Here is a 22,812-nt window from a genome sequence, read left to right as displayed (position 1 = left end):
AAATAGAGCAAAATATATTCGGTTTTCTGTAGCAATGAATTTCTATATATAAAAAATGGAAGACTCTATTAAAATTTGATTGCTTGTAGCAAAGTGACTCAGCAGAAATGCACTTTAGATGTTTTTCTTCCATATGGTATTATCTCACCCTTCGCCTGTCATCAGAAGAGCCTAACTGCATGCTTCTCATTGGTTTTAAATAACATTCCTTTAGAAAACCAAATCTGTGTCAAAGCACACTTGCTAAAGAAAGTGAAAAGTCTGCAAGATGATGAATTGCTTAGGAAGCACATACAGAATTGAAAGCAATGAAGAGATTTCATGAGGTATTGGCACCAGTCTCTAGATTAAAGAGTTTTCTATTTCAATTCATAGGACATTACTTTTTCTTTAAAAAAACCAAACAAACAAAAAACAACAACACTTAGTAAAATAAGAATTAGCCAAAGTTTGTTTGTTACAGATACAATTAGCATGAAACTGAAAGTAGCAACCTAAACAATAATTAAACAGCGTGGCTATTACTAGCTTCTGGAAAAACAAGTTTTGATAAAACTAGAAGGTAAGCCTGTTAAGGATCAGCAAAATAATCAGAACAGTTTCAGGTGGGAGCCACTGGATAAGCAAATTGCCTGTAAATCTCTTTGCTTTAAAAATGAAGAGGTAAAAAGCCAGTGAGCTGACAGCTATGGTGCCTTGTATGGGCTGCTTACTGGTTTGTCCTTGATGGTGGGGCTTGACACACACAAGTATAGTTTCCCATCTTCTTCCAGACAGGCATCTATAAGAGCTTGTACAGAACTTTCTTCTTGGAACAGCAGAAAGGCATAACCTTGGAAAGGACAAAGACAAACAGAAAACAAAGAGAGGTGACTTTTTACCACTTGTTTTTTAGTAAGAAATTTTTAAGAGTCTCAGGCTGTGACTAATATCTAAGAACTGCGAATATATTGCAAGTTGTACAAGTTTGCCTCTCAGCAAAGTGTTCTGCTACAGGCCTTTGTCATGCTCCTCCATCAACACCAAACACATCATCCCTGGACCTGTCTATATAAACTATAACATTTAGGGTTCGTTCACCTGATCTTCCACCATTACTTGCTTACAGTTCCCCTTTGCTCTCTATATTAGTCAGGCAAGAGGATCTCTATATAAAAGGATGGACACAGATTCAACATCCATTCCAAAAACACAAAAGGTTTTGAAAGAACACTTTAACCTCCCTGGACATTTCATTACTAATGTCAGTGTAGCTGTCCTTCAAACAAAAAAACCCCCCAAAAATAGTCTTAAATGTGAAACTGCAAAAACTAGAAGTCATCCAGACTGGATTGTATTAGCCCGGGTCTTAATAAGGGCTATGGATTCTCAGCTCAATATCTGAACAAGCCATTTACTTTGGTGTTCTTTCAACTGTTAACTGTCCTGTTTTGTTTAAGGGATCTATTTTGTAGCAGTGTTGATCTGAGAAAAAAGAAGCATACAACTCTTGGTTCAGAGGTGATATCTTTTATTAGACCAACTAAAAAGTAGCAAAGAAGTCTGTCTTTGCAAGCTTTTGGGCACACACACCCTTCTTCAGACTGAAGAGAGAGATCAAAGATTGTCAAAATGCACTTAGGTAGAAAATAAAGTTCATTTTGCTCAGGGGAGATAAAAGCTGGGTCCGAGAGTCCTTGTGTGCAAGTGTTGCTCTGTGATGTGCAGATAAGGCTGTCTTCATCCCTGGAGGTGTCTGATGTCAGAAGCAGGCGAGGTACAAAAATCTCTCTTTCTTGTTTAGCAATGAAGTTTATTTTTTGTTTTTGGAAATATATATTTAGCCATTTTTGGAAAAATAAACTTCATTGCTAAACAAAAACGAAGGATTTTTGCACCTTCCTGCCTGCTTCCGACATCAGACACCTCCAGGGACAAAGACAGCCAGGGCGGGCCCTGTGTTACAGGCCCAGGCCCCACAACCCAGGAACTGCTCAGCTCGGCAGCAGCCCCAGCCCTGCTCATCTTCCCTCCCTTCCTCCCTATGGGGCCCTCAATTCTCCACCCCCCCACAACTTACCAGAAGCAGCTGCTCTCCAGGCTGCCTGGGGCCATGTGCATATATATGCACAAGGTGCCCCCTGCCTGATTGCCCTCCTTCTGCTCCCTCTCAGCCCCCTGCAGGCTGGAACTCTGCCAGCCTGCAGAGGAATCATTGCAAAACTGCAAAATCCACAGTTTTCTCCAGTAAAATGAGAGATCTGTGTTTGCCTTTGGTAAAATCTGTGGTTTACTCCTTTTTTCCATGGGAAAGGGAAAACCTGGATTCCTGGATATAACCTCTGAACCAAGAATTCTGTGCTTCTGTTTTGTTTAGCAGCTGATTTAAACTAGTGATTCTCCACCAGGGTACCACGGCACACAAATATTCTTTCAAGGGTGCCATGCAACATTAAAACTGTTAAGTGTACAAATATGATCAACCCAGATATTTCAAATAGGAATCCATAGTGTTAAAAATACTCTGACCTGTTCTGGTCTTTCTTAGGTTTTTTGTAACAGAAGAATTGTTCTATTATTTTTGTGTAGTAAAAAGTGAGTGAAAAAGGGATAACATTTTCCAAAGTGTGTGGGGCCAAACGAGGGGTACCTTGTGTCTAAAAACCCTGAGAACCACTGATCTAACTAATCCCCAATTACCTCTTTGCAGCCTGACCAAAGTAGTAACTGCCTACACAAGCTCATGCTCATGCCTCTGAAACAGCTGGCCTCTAAGGGAGATTGTACACATGATGGTGGGGCCATGTACACGTGACAAAGTGATGAGAAACAAGTCATTTGTCTAACAATGGCATCACCATGTACACATGCATGATTTTTTTTTGTGGAAAAATGTCTTCGACCATTGCAACTTAAACCAATGTATTGAAAAAAAAAAAAAACAGGGCAAACTGACCCACTGTGGATAAAAAAATTGTGCACATGTACATGTCACATTGGTGTGTTGGTGGCCGGAGAAGGCAGTGGGGACGGTGCATGGGGCACTGGAAGGCCAGACATGCTTGGGGAAGCTCAGGTTTAATGGGCTTCCAGCACCCCATGCACCATCCCCATCACCTTCTTCAGCCACCAGCAAACCCAGCCACTCTCATGCTGCCTTCCCATTGGATTGGGTGCTGCCTGCAAGGTGGGACAACACCTGCCTGGGCAGCCCCAGGGGGCACCACTGCCATACAGGAAAGCACCAAGCCCCTGCAACCTGGTGGCAGCTCGCACAGGCAGGCTTCATGAGGTTAAAAAAAACAAAACAAAAACACACACAAAAAAGAAAGATCAGGCCCCTCGTCGCTAACAAACCTGCCCCGATGGAGGGGGAAAAGTACCAGTGGGCCATCATTGTTCTGCAATAGTGATGGGAGATCCTAAATTGAAAAGCAGTGGGTCACGGTTAAAAATCCACCATTTCAATTTAGGGTTACTAAACCATCCTCCCCCACATGTGTACAAGAGCCATAAGGCCGCATCCAGATGAACATAGATGTTTGGGTCTCTGGGGACACCTAGCAGTGGCACACCTTATGCTGCTGCTAGTTATCGCTGGGGAATGCCAGTGCCACACGCCCACTTGCATGCAGCAGCTTAACCCGGGAGGGGTTGAAGAAGCTGGAGCCAGCAACTGTCCTGGCCCCAGTAGCCTTACCTGGGATCCTGGGGGCTGGGGAAGCTGCAGCCACATTGCTCCTGCAGCTGGGAGGCTGGCCGGCAGCTGGAGTGCGACTCCAGCCGGCCAGCCACCAGTTTTGGGTTATGCATGTTGTCTCCATGTGTATTGCCCCAGTTTTGTCACAGGGTCCAACTGCCCCCCCCCCCCCGCAAGGTGGCAGTGTGGGACATGCCTGAATGTGCAGGGTGTAGCACCGCAGATGAGCACAGGGCCACATACCACACAGCCATGCATCCGAATGCAGCCTAGAAGGAGGTAGCTTGCCCTACCTTCTAGTTAAATGAAGGTAATTTTGAAAGAAAGCTAATAATCACTGAAAATGTTTTTAGCAGAATATTTGTGGTTCATTAAGGTACTTGAATTTGGACCCCTACTATCACACTTCAAATTTTACTGTAGCTGAAAATACTAGGATAAAGCAAGCTTCACTATAACATAAGCTGAGCCTCAGATATTCCAAATATATACTGCCAATAGCTTCCGTTTTGGAATGAGAGAGAATAAATCGTTTCATGTTCTAGTTTCCCCTAAACTTTTTATGTAAGACTCTTACAAGGAGATTGGTCAGTTTTCATGTTTTCTACTTTCATGCAATTACAAACTTCCATTTACCAGGTATCCAGGTTGTAGCTGTATTGGACTAGGGGAAAAGATAATCAGGACTCATAGTAGAGACGATATCTTTTATTAGACCAACAAGATTTTTGTAAAAAAGTTTCTTTAATTGCAAGCTTTAGGACACAAAGCACCCTTCCTCAGCCACTGGAGCAAAGATAGTAAAAGTTCTCCTGGGTAGAAATGGAAGTTTATATTTCACAGGATTTTTGCAAAAACTTTGTTGGTCTAATAAGAGATATCATCTCTACAAACTTCCATTTATGTTTTCTAGAAAACAACAAATATTGGGCTCGTCAAAAAGTTCCCTAAGCTAGATCAAGACTACGTGAAAGCTGCAGATGGCGATGAATACAAGTGCCCATAAGAAGTGCATTTCCTGTAAAATGTCCAGGACATGCTCCACAATTACTCGAATTCCGACAGAAAATTAAAGCACCACAGTGGGGACCAACCTTTTTGGTAGGCATGTCACAAATTAGCCCTGTACCCTTCAAGCACCATTCCAACCCCCTTCTCTGCCAAATCTGCTTTGTTTTCCGCTTGCTGCCTTTTTCTCCCTTCCCAATCTGCTGTTCTTGCCCTACCAACCACTGTGCTGTCTGCCCCCTGCCCGATCTGCCACGTGCCCCACACAGGCTGCCCCTGTCGCTTGTGGCACATCTGCTACAGGCTGGCCACCCTTGAAGTACTAGATCATTTGGACCCTTGGACCCTGTCCACCTTATATACTGCCTGTCTTCATAGTTCTGCAGTAATTATAGTCAGCTTGTGGCCTACACCCAATTCTCAGACTTGTATTTCTTCGCACTCTTTAGTTCACCAAATGCAAAATATAATGACCTTCCAGTTGCTCTAAAAGCTTTGCATGCCAGGTTTTATGGGAGAGGCAGAGCTAAAGAGGAGCTTCAGTGGAGTATTGTACCAGATGAAGACAACTTTCTTTGTACTGTGACTTCAAATCTTGTACATGCAATAAGAAGTAAAATTCTTAAAATCAAGTTTTCACCAGATGCTAAAAAAAAAATCTCTTCTCTCTAAAGACCAGCCTCTTTCTACTGCCCACTGTCTCTATAGTGGAGCTGATCAAAGCAAGATTGTGCAGTGTTTTTGTAACCAAGGTGTAATCATCAGCAGCAAAGACCAGACCTAAAATTTCACCAGCAAGGTAAATATTTCAGAAGTATGCAGACAAAATTTATCTGAAAATTTGTTGTTAAAGTGAAAAAGTTTATTACAAATATAGCCACAGTAGTCCTGTCTAGCCTATTGAGGCATCTTGCAAATAAAATCTAATGATAGAATCCACAAAGTTCAGCATAGCAAAGTAAACTAATTGGGCACTCTTTCAAGATCAACTTGTAGAGAAAAACAAATATTCAGAGTTCAGTTTAACATAACCACTCCTGATAGACACCTTAGATTTGAATGTCCAGACTTCTAAGAGATCATATAAAACAAATTATCAAAAGCAACAATCCAATGAATAAGAAATGTTGATTCATCTCTTAAAGAACCCCAAAAGTCCCTCTAAAATTATACAAATTACTCTGAAATGTAACCAAAAATCACATTGAGAAAGAAATTCACTTTCAGTAACCATCGCTGTTGTAGCTCCGTTTTATTTTCAAACATGCAAATGTTATTTTTATTTTGTCATTCACCATCCCAATTAAAGCTATCTTCCATTTGGCAGTTGATTCAGCCCTATCAAATGCCCCAAGTCAGGAAACTGAACACTGAACGAGAGTACAGAACCCCCTCCCTGTGCCTTCCACCATTAACAGACTATGATCATATTTCATAGATCTATTCAATTCCTGCAGTGAGCGAGTGAGTGGCGTTAAACTCATAGGATGATTTCAGCATCCTATGCACTGTGGTCTTAGAAATAAATGTGAAACATTAAAAACACTGAATCTGACTAGTATTTTCACATATCATTAGATAACCTCAGTTAGTTCAGATATTACCATAACCTAAGCATACCAAAATTGAGGTGCGTATCCTTATCTTGCGAGATGATTCTGGCTTGCAGAAATGAATGTCCAAACATTCTTGTAGTATGCTTAGATGTGCATTACTTGCCAAGTGAATCTCAGGAAGCATAGAAAAGGTTACAAATATAAGTACTGTATATCCACGTGGTAGCCTTATCGAGGCACCCATAAGCAAAACTAATCTGAAATACCTTCTATGTAAAATCAACATCAGAAATGAAGTAATGATAATTAGTCAATGTATCAGGAAATTCTGAACATCAGACATTTCATTCAAGATTTGGGCAGATGTTTGGGATGACTATTTGAATCTGTTTAGCTGTTCCTAATCTTGCTCACAGTAAAGTCTGTGTGCACCTCTGGGAACAAGACCCGAATCTTGTTTTTGGGTGTGTAACAAAATTTTTGTTTTTATAGTTGGATCACAACAATTACTTTAAACAATGATCTATTTATAACCAACCAAATGTGGTTAGCCAGCATTCACTTAACTCAGGGCCGTTCAACTGGTGACCCACAGGCCACATACAGGGCTAAAATATAGACCATGGGCATCCACCCAGTTGCCACTCCCCTTTCCCTCCCCCTCCCATCATTGTTTTTGCCATAACAGCCAGATTCTTTGGGCTCCCCCTCCCTCCACCAACTTCTGCTTCCCACCTCGGTTCCTGGAAGTGAGGTGGTACAGCACGAAGGTGCTGTGGTGCAAGTCAGGCACTCGCACATGTGTCAAGGGGGCCCGGATGCCAGTGCTGTGCATGTGGCAGCAGAGAGGGCTAGGCTACTTGTGCTGCACAGGACAAAGGAAGAAGCTGGACTGCCTGCACTGCAGGAAGGTGGCACACACAGGTGGAAGGGGAGAATGCTACACATGCATTGGGGAGACAGCTAGGTTGCTAATGCTGCTGGAGGGTGGGGGAAGGCAGGGGGCAGGTGGAGATGTTCAAACAGCCAAGAGATGGCAGGGGCCAGGCTGCCTACACTGTACACAGCGGAGGTCTGGGGGACATGCCGAGTTGCTCAGGCAGCAGAGGCGGCAGATGGGGGAACAGAGCAGTCCCCAGCACTGCGATCCATGCAGCTTTTGGACCCTAGGTGCCCAGAAGTTAGACAGCCCTGAACTAGCTGACTAGAAGCTTGTACTGCATACAAGTCTGGATAAGCCAGTGCCTCAGTCCCTTCTACCCATATGACCTGGAGAGCAGGTTACTACTAGCAGATAAGGAGGCTGTAGGGGACCTCCACAAGACAGACCAGCATAGTTGTGTGGAGTTGTAGACACTCCGGAAGGCAGAGCTAAGATGGAGAAATGGTCCAAGAATCCATCAGATGAGATTCAACAAGGATAAATGCAATCCTGTACTTGTGAAAGAATTACCACGTGCAGAAATACAGACCGAGGAATGACTGGCTAGGTTTTAGTGCCACAGAGATGGATTTGGGAGTTACAGGGGATCATATGCTCAATAGAAACCAGTGCACTCTTTCTGCAAAGAGCCAACAGCATACTGGGTTGCATTAACAGAAGCATCACTTACAAATCAAGGAAAGCAATTATTCTGTTCTATTAGGACTGGTGAGGTTTCACATGGAGTTGCGTGTCCAATCTTCAGCCCCAAACTTCAAGAAAGATTTGGACAAATGGAAAGAAAACAGTGGACAGTCACAAAAATCATTACAGGCCTGAAAACATGACTTATGAGGAAAGGCTGAAAGTACTTGAATAGTTTAGTGTGAAGAAAAGAAGACTGAAGAGGGATTTGTAAAAAGTCTTCAAGTACCTTATAAAGAGGATGGAGACAGCCTTATCTCTGGGCTGTAGGGAACAGGACTAGGAACTATGGCCTCAAGCTGCAACAGGAAAAAAAAACAGGTTGGAGATTAGGAGGAACTTTCTGACTATGAGGGTGGGGTGGTTAACCATTGGAACAAGCTACCTAGGGAAGTTGTAGAATATCCATCCTGGGACATTTAAGAGCAGGTTAGACAGACACTTGGCTGGGATGGTTTAGTTAAGGGTGACCCTGCCTTGAGCAAGAGGCTGGACTTGCTGACATAATGATGGCTGGAACTTCATCTCTTCCAGCCCTACCTTCGCATGGTTCTAGGAAACGTAGGTGGTTGATTTCCATGAACTTCATGGTAGTTTCATAGTAGTTTGGGGTCCTGAACAGATCATCTAGTCTGATCCCCGCCACTGGCAGGAGCACACGCTGGGATCACACAACGCCAGGCAGGCATTTGTCCAACCTCTTTCTGAATTTACCCAAGGTAGGAACAAAGACCACTTCCCTAGGAAGTTGGTTCCAGATCCTAGCCACCCTAACAGTGAAATAGTGCCTCCTAATCTCTAACCTAAACCTATTCTCCAGCAGCTTCTGGCCATTGTTCCTCATCACCCCAGGTGCTGCTGGGGGAATAGGGCCCTTCCCATTTGCTGCGGTCAACTTGATCCGGTCAAGCACCTTCTCCAAAATAGTTCACGCAGTATTTTAAGATCCTGCTGAGATTGCATGTCTTCCCAAATTACTAAAACGGTTTAGATGTCCAAAACCTTCTGTTAATAAAACTTCAGCCTGCCAGCTAGCTCTGCCCTGAAGCTCCCTCATGCCTCGGCCATCCCCTCCCCGCAGGGCCTCCTGCCAGCCCAGCTCCATGTGCTGCACATCAATAAGCTCTGGAGCTTATTGTTTCAGAGTTATTTGCTCCCAGGTGCACATTCAAAAGGTATGCCCAAGAACAATAAACTTCATGCACAGTAATAACACAGGTAGATCTGTCCACTTACTACTAAAGTCCACTACATAAGAAGTTATCCTTTTTTAGAGTCAAGCTATTTACTGTTGCTCATTTTTTATTCTACACTAACATCCGAATTAAGATTTCTGTGATAATTGTTGCTCCCAGGAAGAAGTTTCATTTTCATTTGAATGGAACCCTGTGGCAGAAAATGTTCTGTGAACTCATGGAACAGTGCAACAGATAACAGGGAAATATGCATGAAGACCAGTTTCTTCATGCAGAAGCTAACATTTCATGGGGAAGATTTAGATCCCACAAAATATAACTTAAAAATGAGATATTAAATATAGCTTGTATCAAAAGAAACAAAAAAAAGAGCTACTCCAAACATGCCTTTGGCTCAAATCCTAGTATTGTATTTAACATGCCACATGTACCTTCCCTGCCAAAACTGGCCATTTAAAATGGGATGCATGTCTTAAGTAAGGAAAACAATTACTCTGCTTGAAGGAAAACAGGGGGGACACTGGAATGGTGGCAGTGGACTGTGCTCAGCACTGGCTCAGCAGGGGTAGAATCCTCCAACTGCATGGATCACATCTTATTCAGGGGCATGTGGTATGCAAACACTATGGTATGTACTTTGACACCACTGTAGATACCAGCATCTTTTTATAATTATGGTAATATGCATTTAAATTCTGAATTTAGACACATTTGGCAAGGTCCAGGCCAGGAACATGCCTCCTAGGAAATGTTACCACAATGTATATATGTGAGATCACGTTAGTTGTTAGGCAACAAAAATGTGCCAGACATGCCTTGTGTGGTAATCTTCAGCTATAAAACAAAGAAAGTTCATTTGTAATATATCTGGTCTTCCTGGACCTTCAGACACAAACAAGAGGCTATATTCAGATCCACATCCACATAAAGTTCAACTGAATGTCTGAACTATAAACAGACTTTGAGCTTTGGTTTAATGATGCCAAAGTATCAGTGCTGTTTTCAGATAATCTTTTCACCTAAAATAGTAAAAAAAAAAATCTTGAGAGAAAATTCAAAAGAGTAACTGACAAATATTTCAACAATGTCAGAATAGACTCCTCCTCCGAATCTGATCCACAACTAAAAACACGGGACAAGACATATAGTTGGACATTTTAATACAAACCCCTCCCTCTAATAGGAAATTCTGAATTTTGACCAAGCCTTACTTAAAATACACTGTGTGCATGTGCACGTGTGCAAGTATAAGCTTTTAAACTAATCTAATTTGAAGGAAAAATGTTAATTCATCTCTTTCAACAAAGCCAATTCCAGAGTGAAGATGACACCTGTTTGTTGACTGAGGTTTGAAAGAGAAAATAGTAGACTGGACAGTCTCAGCTCAAAAGGGTAGCCTGTGCTGACCACTTTGGTCAAAGGAAATTAAAGCAGTCTTGGGATATCTTTAGATGTCACAACAACATAGCTGAAAATTCAAGATAGATCTGGACATGCAAGTGTATGGCTCCTTCCAAAACACCACCACAGCCTGATCAAGTACACATACACCAAAACACAAGTTGTGGTGTGCTGAATAGCTGAAGTGCAGGTGCTCTGGGAACACTTAAAAAAAAAAAAATCTTTACTTTGTTACTGTTTCTTTCAATGTATAGTGAAATAAGACTTGCCCATTTAAAATACCTAATGGGTAGGGGCAGGGAAAGAACTCTCTGTAGCAGATCTCCGCTTACTGAAATGACTGTATACCAAAACATACAAGTCTACATTTAGGTACACTGAATCCCATTCAAGAAGGGACCTGTAAATACTGGAAACCTGTTCAAGTCAGCAAAGCTGTTTGTACGTGCCACAGCAGTTTACTTTTGTTTAATTCTCTCTAAATTGAAGCAATGGGTTTGTAAAAACACCACTTCAATATAGGACAAGGTAAACCCCTGTGGCATGTACACAAGGGTCGGACCCGATCCCTACCTGCCTCTCCAGCAGCAGTGCTTCCTTCCACAATGGCAGTGGTGTCCCCCAGGTGGCACCCTCCGACAGGCAACTGGCCAGGGCAGTCCTAGGGGGTACCTCAGCCACAAAGGGAAGCACCAGACCTCCAGGCAGCTCAAGCAGACAGGCAGGCTCTAGGGAGAAAAAAAATCCAAAGAAGATCAGGCTTGCCGTTTTTTGGGGTTTTTTATTCCTTCACTGGAGCCTGCCTACAGAGGCTGCTGCCGGGCTGCCTGCACAGCCCCTGAGCTGCATGAGGCCCAGTTCTTCCCTCCACAGCTGGAAGATAGTAAAACTACAACACCTCGGACATGAAGGCATCAATGAGTTGAACACCTGAGGGAAGGGAAATTTTATAAAAGTTCAAAGCTCTACATACTTGCTTTGGATACAAATAGTCCTGTCTAACAATGACAAGACTTCCACAAAGAAGGATGGTGCATGCTGTATTGTGCATTTTGGGTGGATATGCTGATTTATCTTGCAGTACACAAAAGAAAGTCTGACAAGTTGTATGATCTACTTTCACTGTGCCTATGTCCCACGAACTCTGGGTAGATTATCACTGTGGGACATGCTTGGAGCCACTATCTGATGTCTGTCATTGTCCAGAAGCTTCACTGAGGAACTTGTCTGTCGAGATCATCATACTTCAAGACATGCCTGATGTCTGGTGATAACTTGTTTAGATCTCTCTCTACCATATTTGGGCTACCTGGATCTCTCAGAAACAGACAGGATGGCCAGGGTATTTGGGATGGGGTACTAAAAGAAAATGTTTACTCTGCAGTCAGCATCTGGTGTTTCCTGTCTGTGGGCTCCTATACACATGCAGGGAGCCTACTCCAACACGCTGGATATCCAGACTCAATTAACTGAGTCTGCTGGAGCATGGAAATTGATGCTCTCCAGCAGCCTTCCACATCATGTGCATCTGTGCGTCTCTGTGCTGAGGAAATGGCAGCAGGGCACTTTGAAATAAAACATGTTCAATGAGTTTTAGTTCAAAGCACCCCGGCACCACTTTTTCAGTGTAGGGATACTGATGTGATGCACCTGCACTTTTAATTAGCACAGCTCACTAATTAAAGCATCCAGTGCTGAGTCCCAGAGCATGTGAAAAAATGCCCATGTGCCTGGAAGTCTGGGAAAGGGAAGTAGAAGTGTTCCATACAGCCTTTGTCTCTTTTATGATGCACCAATTAATATAAGTGAAATCATTCTTCCAAAGCTTTGGAGTGTCCCGTGACTTTGGAGTGTAGTTACAACTTGCTGAGACACCAGAAGAGCACAGATATCCAGCCAGGATCAGAAAGCACCCGAATAGAAGTCTTAATGGAGATGTAAGCTTCATTTGACTTTTTATTCAGAGTGCAATTTGAGAAAGATTTGTGTACAGAGCAGGCAGAAATCTCTCTCCTCCAGACAAGAGTCATTTTAAAATGGTCATTGTTTACTGCCACTGCTGGATCACAGGACAGATCAGTCTTGATCCTAGAGGCCTGACTTTGGCCACACAGACCTGGGAACAAACTTTAATGGGGATGTTTAGCCACTGCACAAGAAAATAGATAAAGAAGATTTGAACATAGTATACTTTAGTTTTAAAAATATCTACCTAAACTGCACTAAATAACCATCAACTATTATGACAATAGCTTCAGTCATGCTTTATAGGTGAAGACACATGGGCATTGTGGGGTTGTGTTTTGTGATACAGGCAGTTAGGAACCAAGAGATGCTTGAGGTCGTTCTGCCCCTTTCTCTCCAATCCCTGTCAGTACAGGTAAAATTTCAGTAAAAACTGCTAATCAACATGGGAACATGCACCACTGGATATCTATCCAGATCTCGCTTAATTCACAAAAGTATCAGCACCTTCTCCCTTATACATTATGCATTGCTTCAGGCCATGTACTAATAGTCAGAAGCAGTTGGTTAGGGCATTGCTATATTCCCAGCTGACAAAACTTACTTCCCCACACACCCATGCCCATTATGCCTAGCTCCAACACTACATCCCAGCAAAGATCAGCATTTTGTAAGATTTTATCACTATCTCTAGACAGACCACAAAAGTTTTCCCCTAAATTATAATATGATATTCATCAGCAAATAGGAAGAGCCCTATATTCCTCAGCACCACCTATGGTGATGAGGAACAATAGTAATAAGCTGATGGAGAATGGGTTTAGGTTAGAGATCAGGAGGCAATATTTTACAGTTAGGGTGGCCAGAATCTGGAATCAACTTTCTAGGGAAGTGGTCCTCGCCCCTACCTTTGGTAAATTCAAAAGAGTTTAGATGATCACCTGTCTGGGATCTTGTGAACCCAGCATTCATTCCTGCCTGTGGCAGGGGGTCAGGCTAGATGATCTGTTCAGGTCCTTCCTGATGCTAGCTACTATGAAACTATTTTAAGTAGAAAAGTAGGAAACTTCTTGCTGCCTCTCTCTAATGGTAGAATCATGACATGGTACCTGTGTTAAGTGAAGACAGTGACATTTTTTCCTGACATTACCAACTGGAAACAGATTCTGCACCTAACAGTTGCTCTGGAACCCACTAGGCATTATCTACACAAGATACTACATCACTGTAGCTACTGCAGAGCACTAGGGTCAGAAACGACCCGTGCATCTCTGGGACTGCGCAGTAATGGTCATTACTGCATAATCATTTAGTACTTGCTTTAGCAAGTCTAATTCAAGTGCTAAATGACTGCACAGTAACAACTGTGCAGTCAGGCACATGTGTAGATGCACCTGCTGATTTCAATAAAAATTTTTTCCAAGGGCTTCAGTTTTGGATTAGAACCTTTAAGCTTTAAAGTGCATGTTCTACTCTGAAATAATATATTAATTTTAAAAAGGTGAATTTTTATAGATTCATAGAAGTTTGAGGCTGGAAGGATCATCAGGTCCAGCCCCCCTGCTCAAGGCAGGAAAGACTGCTGAGGCCAGAAGACCCCAGCAAGGTGTGCATCCAGTCATCTTTGGAAGATCCCCAGGGAAGCTGACTGTACCACCTCTGAGGGAGTCTGTTCCAGACTCTAGATACACAAATTGTAAAGAAGTTTTTCCCTAGTGTGTAATCTGAATCCTTCCTCTATCAATTTATGGCCGTTACTCCTCATCTTCTCCTGGGGTGCCTCGGCGAACAGCTGCTCTCCTAGCCCTTGATGTTCGCCCCTTGTATAGTTAAAGGTTGCCAACAAGTCCCCTCTGTCTTCTCTTTTCCGAGCTGAACAGTCCCATGTCCCTCAGCCTCTCCTGATATGATCTGTTCCCCAGACCTCTGATCATTTGTGTGACCCTCCCTTAGACTCCTTCCAGCTTCTCCATATCCCTCAAACTGCGCTGCCCAGAATTGGATGCAGTATTCCAGCTGCAAAAATTTCAGATTTCTCCTAGCAGAATTAATCCATTTCATGATTTTAAAAATGCTTAGTGAATATTTAAGTGCATTTTATTAACCTTTTTCTTGGGGGGGAATTTCTAAGTTAAGATTCACCACATATGTAAGTTTAGAATATGAATTGCCACCTCTACTATACAGGCAACATTTTGCATTTCAAATACGAGGCAAGGCTAGACAAAGCTACTTCTGACCTTCAGAATCAGGGCAACACCATTTTCCAATGGAGAATTAAATGCAATGGAACATCATGGAACTCTTTAACCAATTCTTCACCTCTGTTTTCTTGTGCAGGGACCGGGACTTCCCCGCTGTGATGCGGGACGGACTCGAGGGGAACGCCTCCAGACCTCAGGTTGGAGAGGACTGGGTTGGAGAGCTTCCGGAGGGGCTGGATGTGTTCAAGTCAGTGGGTCCAGATGCTCTCCACCCCAGGGTGTTGAGGGAGCTAGCTGGGGTTATTGCAGGGCCCTTGGCACAGCTTTATAAGCACTCGTGGTGCTTGGGCCAGGTGCCAGATGATTGGAAGATAGCTAACGTGGTCCCCATCTTCAAAAAAAGGGAAGAGAGAGGACCCGGGCAACTATAGGCCCATCAGTCTTACCTCAATCCTAGGGAAACTCTTTGAGGAGATCCTCAAGGAGCACATCTGTGATGAGCCAGCTTCAGGGATGATGCTCAAGGGCAACCAGCACGGTTCCATTAGGGGCAGGTCATGTCAGACCAGCCGGATTGCCTTTTATGATCAGATCACAAAGACAATGGATGCAGGTGTCGCCGTGGACGTAGTCTTTCTAGACTTCAGCAAGGCCTTTGACACCATCTCCCACCCCATCCTCATTAAAAAAATAGGCGACTGTGGCATTGATGCCTACACAGTCAGATGGATTGCAGATTGGCTCAAGGGTCGTACTCAGAGGGTGGTGGTGGCCGGGTCATATTCAACCTGGGGGGAAGCAGGCAGCGGAGTCCCCCAAGGCTCGGTCCTTGGGCCTGCGCTGTTCAATTTCTTCATCAGTGATTTAGACGACAAAGTGAAAAGCAACCTGTTTAAATTTGCTGATGATACCAAAATTTGGGGTGAGGTGAGCACGCTAGTAGAGAGGGAAAGATTGCAGCAAGATCTGGATCGGTTATAGGAGTGGGCTAACACAAACAGGATGCGTTTCAATACTGACAAGTGCAGGATGCTGCACTTAAGCAGCACAAGCCAGCAGCACGCTTATAGAATGGGAAACTTCCTTCTTGAGAGCACAGAGCAAGAAAGGGATTTTGGAGTCATTACTGACTCCAAGATGAACATGGGCCAACAATGCGAGGTCACGGTTGGCAGGTCTAACCGGACCTTGTCATGCATCCACAGGTGCATCTCTAGCAGGGCCAAGGAGATGATCCTCCCCCTCTATGTGACACTGGTCAGGCCACATCTGGAGTACTGTGTCCAGTTCTGTGCGCCCCACTTCAGGAGGGATGTGGACAATATTGAAAGGGTCCAGAGGAGGGCCACCCACATGATCCGGGGACAATAGGGAAGACCCTACAATGAAAGACCGTGGGACCTGAACCTGTTCAGCCTTCACAAGAGAAGGCTGAGGGGGGACCTGGTGACTGTCTATAAAACTCACTAGGGGGGACCAGAAGGGTTTGGGGGAGACAGTTTCCCCTAGTGCCCCCTGGCACAACAAGGAATAATGGACACAAGTTATTGGAGAGTAGGTTTAGATTAGACATCCGCAAGAACTACTTCACAGTCAGGGCGGCTAGGAGCTGGAACCAACTTCCAAGGGAAGTGGTGCCGGCTCCTACCCTGGGGGTCTTTAAGAAGAGGCTTGATGCCTATCTGGCTGAACTCATTTGAGTCCAGTTTTTCTCCCGCCCAGGCGGGGGGTCGGACTTGAAGATCTACAAGGTCCCTTCCGACCCTACTTCTATGATTTTACATCAGTCAGGGACTGACAATTTGAAGACAAGTGTGGGTCAGAGGGCTACTGAACTTTTGGTATCAAAGATACCTTCACGTAGTTCCCAAAATTCAGTATTCTGAGAGATTCAGATACAGGAATCACTGTATTCAGAGAGGCATACAAGTTCAACCTACATCAATGCTCCTGGCCACTCTAGGTGCATAACAGGCATTACTCAATGATTTTTTTAAATTGTGGTCAAGTAGAAGGATGGCCTTTGGGTATAGTCAGGATACATTCTTTTCCTGCATCCCAAACAAAATGGGATACTGTCACAAATGATGCAATTTTAGAAGGACTACAAATATTTAAAACTACCCTGCAAATTCAAATCCTACTGTAGATTCAAAACAGTGCTGCTGTTCAAACATGTATATATTTTACCATTTGGTTTGCTGTGCCTTACCTACTCCTGGCTACTTGTAAGGCTGCAATGAAATCTAATAACCTACCTCAGATGTGTTACATATGTGCGAATTCAATACATAAAAATAATTTTGCAGCATAACCAAAAAGATTTAGAGTTTATGAAGGAGACTGGTATTCTAGTCTCATCTCTGAGGACTTGATGCTTTTGCAGCTGACTGGTTCCAAAGAAAAACAAATGCAAAAGAATATATAGAATGAAGAAGCCTTAAATTAAGCATTTTAAAATGTTATTTATCAGAGTTAGTTAAATGAATTTTATGTAAACAACATTCAGGAATACTGCTTGTATTACTAAAACTTTTATATCAATTTCCTTTCACAATCCTCAATAAAATGAACATTTATAAATAGGGTTGAACTAAATTTTTAAGGTAGTTATTATGATTACAATAGGTCATTGCTCAAAGTCACCTTTAGTAATCTTATTAAAATATGCTTTGAAAAATGAATAAAATATACTACCAAATCCAAAAGATGAAATGACTACTTAAAAATTAAACTGATTTTTTTAAAAATCAGAATCCAAAATGATTTAAAAAATCTTCAGACTTACTTAAATGTTGCAGTGCTATTACTGGATTTCCAAAAGACATCAAAGGCTAAAGAAACCTCAAAATAGAAAGAACTGTAATCTCACTTTAGCTACTGTAGAAGAGTGAAATTATGTATTAGTCAGGCCTGCAAAACTCAATTCCTTTAAACAGACTAAGTTTAAAGTGGCAATGTATTACACTGTCAGCTGATTCCTTTGTCTAAGAAAATGGTAGATAAGAAGTTAGATGAGATGTAAAACATAAAATAGCTTCATAATTTGCAGCTAGATTCCTATTAGTCCATGTTTTTCATAAGCAGAAAACTTAAGCCCTGAACTATATGGAATTCATACATGTAAGAGGTGCACCACAATTAAAGGACAGCAAGAGAAGGAAAGAAAAAGAAGCAGCTTTAAACCAATATACCAAATATCCTGAACCCTACGAAGTATGTAAAATAGAATTCCTGACTCTAATTAGCAATATAAAAGAGATTAGGTGTATATCAAGAAAATTCAGGAGCCAAGCTATTTCCTGTAGAGAGTAAAATTAAAATGTTGAGCTTTTAAACATGTGTTCATACATTCGTATGCACACACACACTTTGACATCTTTTAGAATTAAGGATTCCTCAAAGTACATATATAGGTTATAACTAGGCATCACTACAGACAGTGGTAGTTTTTCCATTGTTTGTAAGTCTGGAGAAAGATGAAGCTATTTCTGACCTTTGAAACTGGGGCAACACCGTTTCTAATACGCAACAAAATATAATGAAAGATTTCACAACAGTTAGACTGACCATTTGAACATAAGCATGGGTCAGAGGCTTACCAGTCTTTTGGTAATCAAAAGATACCAGGCCTGCACGTAAGCAGCTCCCAACATTTTTTCATTTCTTATTTATAAATAAAATGTTCATATAAAAATGCATAAATACCACACACACACTTCTCTGCACTCCACTCCCTTTGACAGCAACTGTTTCCAGCCTTTAATTGCAGTATAGATGTAAAATCACCTTAAATACAGTTTTAGTGTGGAACGCTCCATAAAGCAGATGAACCTTTTAGATATCAGACTTTTGGCTTCTATACTATTTAAAAGCATTGCAACAGCAAGTTCATATGCATGTCTCCTCTTACAAAGGTCACAGCCATTTTAAAGCTTCAGACTTTGAACTGTAACATGAACCACAGCTGATATTAATCAGAATTAGAAGATAAAACAAAAGCCAAAAAATTCTCAGTGTGTTATACAACTTGCTTTGCCATTCTTACACTACTACATTACTAGTCACATCAATCAGCAATCATACAATTCACATAGATGGGATTTTTAACAGTGCAAGAACTGTATTTGTTAAATGTACTGAAGCAGTAAAATCAAGAAACTGAATGAATACCTATACACTGGCAGTTTCTGGTAAGAAAGCGACATTTCGCCCAAAGGTTAAGGGACCTGAACCACCCACAGACAGGTTGAATATGCTGTCATTCTAGGATCTATCCTCCATCACTACACTGCAAACTTCCCTGGTAATGTACTTTTACAGTTAAAAAGGGGGAGTTTGGTACTTTATATGGAACACTGCATGACAATGTACAAATTATGACTTCAGGCTGTAAATGCTGGATTACACAAGATGATGATTCAGAGCTGATTTTACTGCGAGTAAAAAGGCTCATAAAAAAGGTTAAAAAAAGAAGGAAAGAAACATTCAGGAATATTGCAGTGAGCTGTAATCCATAGGTAAATTAAGAGAATCAGCTGTTTCTGCCTGGAGCACTTATAGCTTCTATTGGTTAGGATGAGGATAGAGAAGAGGTCTCTGAACTGGTTATTTCCCAGTGAAAGGCATCCCTAATTTATCTTCTAAGCCTCCTTGTGTAGGCCCCAAACCTTTGCTAATGCCCTCAATCCCCTCCCTTATATTGCTGCAGCCCACAATTACTTTACAAACTTTAAATCTCTGTCACTGCTGATCTTCAGTAGTGGATGAAAGTTCCATCTAAATTTGTTATCTACTTCTCCCTTAATACAAGTTTCACTAATTTGAAATAAGTTACAAAAGTCCATCCTGCCAATACAGGCACATGTTCAAAAGCAACATCAAAGTATGCTTTTGGGATATCTCTATTAAGAATGACTTTACTGACCTTTGCTGAAGCTAAAAATAGTGCATCTTTAATGTCAGATGCCTCCTCTCCTATTTAATCCTAGGTTTTCTGCAGACTATCTACATCATAAGTGAAGAAAAAAAGTAGGAATTCGAGACAAGGGCATGTACCAATACATTAGGTTGTAAATATTTGAACAAAAAAATCTAGCATTAAAAGGGAAGTTAAGGAAGTAAATTTAAGTATCAATAATCAAGGAAAAGCAAAATTAATTGGGAGGAATATAGGCAAGAGTACCAGTGATAAATAATAAATTTGTCCTGAAATTCACTTGAATAGATTTTCTACAGGAAAAAAAATTAAGTAAATTACTACAAATTTTGAACTATCAGTAACCAATAGTATTTTGTTCCAGAACATAAATTTAACATTTAACTTCAGCTCAGGATAAAAGTCAGTGTTCAGTATTTACTTTAAAAACTGATTAATTCAAAAAAAAATTTTTTTTAAATAAATATTTTCCAAATATGGGAAGTGGCCAAGCACTTATTTTAGGGCCACAGGACTAGAAAGGACCTCCAATGTGACAGAACTAGTTCCCTACTCTTATAGGTATCACATCATATAATCAATCCCTTTAATAAAATTTATTGAATTCCATGTAAGTTGTTAAGATTTGGACCCTACTACTAGAACTGGATCATCACTGCTCTAATGACTAGCTCCAAGTTTCATTATACTCTCAAATAACAGCATTTCCTTTTCCAGTTTCCTGTTATAGATTTTCCACAAATACATCAGTTATTCTGTTTTGAAAATCATAAGTATGCAAAATGGTTATAAAAGAAAGAATCAAATTAAAGTAGCTCTCCAGCTCCTGGGGCCAACTCCTGCTGAATTAATTTTTGGTGTTCATGTCAGCAAGTTTAAAAGTTTCTCTAGCTTTGGTCCTAAAATATTTCAATTAAATATTTTGGCTTTCATGCCCAAATTTTGAAAAAAGGATTCTCACATTTCTCATTATCCAGTACTGAAGACAGACTAGAAGAGGTACAGAAAGCCCACAGCTGGCTCTGATTACAGGAGTGAGTCTGGCTGCTTGTGACAGGAAACATGTGCAGGATAAATGAACTATCCTGATCATTTGTGTACAACCAGAATCTGATCAGGAGTGCCTTGATACTGAAGAGAGATCCACAAGTCCATTTTCAAGGCATTTATAAACTAAAGCTGAGGGAAGTGAAGACTGAAGTAAAAATACCTTGGCAAACACTCCATTCACTGCAAGAGAATTCTGACAGACTTCTACAGACAGGTAACTCTACGTTGCTTAGAGTCCATCCTCAGCCAGCTCTAAAGTGGCCAGAGGTACCATCTTGCATACAGCATCACATAAGTACTAGCCACCATGTGACCCAGTAATCTTGGGTAGTCTCAGTGATGCACAGAAAGACAAAGCTTAGAAATATGATGCACTGAGGAAACTCTCAAGGAATGGACACTGATGTTGAATCAGGTGCTGTTCCATACAAGATTCAAGCCAGTCTTTAAAAGGACAACCCTTGACAGTAAAAATTCAGGACTGTTCCAAATATGGACGAGTGCAGACTTGTCACAATTAATGCTGAAACCTAGCTTAGAGAACCAGCTCCAAAACTTTTTGAACATCCTTTTGACGCTCAATTTTGATCAGCCAATTTGACTGATCTCAAAATCAGCCAATAATTCAAATAGGATAGAATGGGTGGCCTGCCCCTTTAGGTGAATTACTGCTAGTCTGACATTTTGTTGACCCTCATGGAGCTATGAAGCTCAGCCTGAAAGGTCAGACTCAACCGATGATAGCAGAACCTGTTAACTATGAAACACAGATACCTCCTCTGTGTTGAATGAACTGACACAGGAAGGGACTGCTCTGAAGAGTGAACCTCCACTTAGTGTCACACATAACCTGTATAAGATATTTTTTATCAAATAATTCTAAAACGGGAACCATACATCCTTTATATGCACTCAGAAAAAAGCAACAAACAGCACACTTTTAGGGTTGAAAGATTCCCCTGAGGAAACAAACCCTTTGAAACATCATTCATAGCAAGTATAGCAGGATATGTTTGCTCCCCATAATCAGAGCTACAGCTTAGTACTACATTGAAATAATCACAGCAGTTTTTAAGCTAACTATGCTAACAGTTATAAAAGCTATTGGGAAGAAAATGCATGCTGTATCACCAGCTTGCTACCATGTGTGGTGAAGAGGAACCAAGTTACTGCTGAGGTTGCTCTACACCATATGGCAGCATATAGGATGCAGGGGTGTACTGCGGAGGGAAGGGGTTAATCACTGGACCAGATGACAGACAGCCAGTGTGCAGCCCAGACTGGGCCCACAGACTGGTCTGCCCCCCGTGGCTGCACCCCCGCACACCACATGCAGCACATATCAGACTGGACCTACGCACAGCACACAGTACCAGTACAAGGCACACACTGCATATGGCACCTACACTGGACCAGCTCTGGATCCAGCACAGGCACCACAGGCAGCATGTTCTCTGGACCGGCAGCCCATGCACAGCACACAGCATGTGTGGGCCCCAGCCAGCCAGACGTGTGGTGAACAGGGCCACCCCAAGGCACATATGGCATGTGGCATCTGCACCAGCACACCCCTGTACACTGGATGGAGCACAGGCAGCCAGTGTGTGGGCCCAACCCAGACTAGCCCCAGAATCTAGTGTGCAGAACTTGTCTAGCACAGGCACTATATGCAGCACATGCTGCAGACTAACCATATGTCATGTGCATCCAGTGCCAGATTACTGGAAATGAACAGGCAGCATTGCAGGCCAGATGACAGGGCTCCATGGGCAAGACCCAGCCCTAACATACACTGCACAGCCCTAGGATACACTGCTGACTAAAGGATTCTGGACTCATGTACACAACTACAGTGGAATCTGTGTACAAAGTTAACAAGAAGAACTTGCACTGCTGTTACCAGTAATGTATCTCTAAACAGAGGACATCAGTTTCCACTCTAGTCAATCAACCCAGTCACTACAATGTTGTTATAAATCACTAAGCTTTTAAAAAGTTTTTAAGAGTGATTTAACTAGGGATTTATGCTACACTTGAGGATTTAATGGTATAAAAAGGTCAAAAAGTCTAGTTCCTTATAACAGATTACATCAGGCAGAGAATCCAGGAATTCTAAAATCTAGAGACAAAGCTAAGCTATACAAAGCTTGACTTTGTATTGCAGCTTGTCTGCCTGATGCTCTGCAA

At 42.0% G+C, this 22,812-nt stretch overlaps 1 protein-coding gene across 10 annotated transcripts in view; it reads right to left on the bottom strand.

The window, feature by feature from the left end:
• Positions 1-22,812, bottom strand: part of CPEB3 (cytoplasmic polyadenylation element binding protein 3) — a 183,231-nt gene that overhangs the window by 16,098 nt on the left and 144,321 nt on the right. For all 10 annotated transcript variants that reach the window (XM_090056512.1, XM_090056510.1, XM_090056511.1 and 7 more), the window contains one exon: positions 714-832. In XM_090056512.1, coding sequence (XP_089912638.1) covers positions 714-832 — 119 coding nt within the window. The remainder of the gene's footprint in view (positions 1-713; positions 833-22,812) is intronic.

The sequence above is a fragment of the Crocodylus siamensis genome, chromosome 7 (genome assembly GCF_052110815.1).
Source record: "Crocodylus siamensis isolate JL-2025a chromosome 7, ASM5211081v1, whole genome shotgun sequence".
Taxonomy (NCBI): Eukaryota; Metazoa; Chordata; order Crocodylia; family Crocodylidae; genus Crocodylus; species Crocodylus siamensis.
The sequence above is the reverse complement of the archived record's forward strand: the minus strand, read 5'-3'. Positions and strand labels throughout refer to the sequence as shown.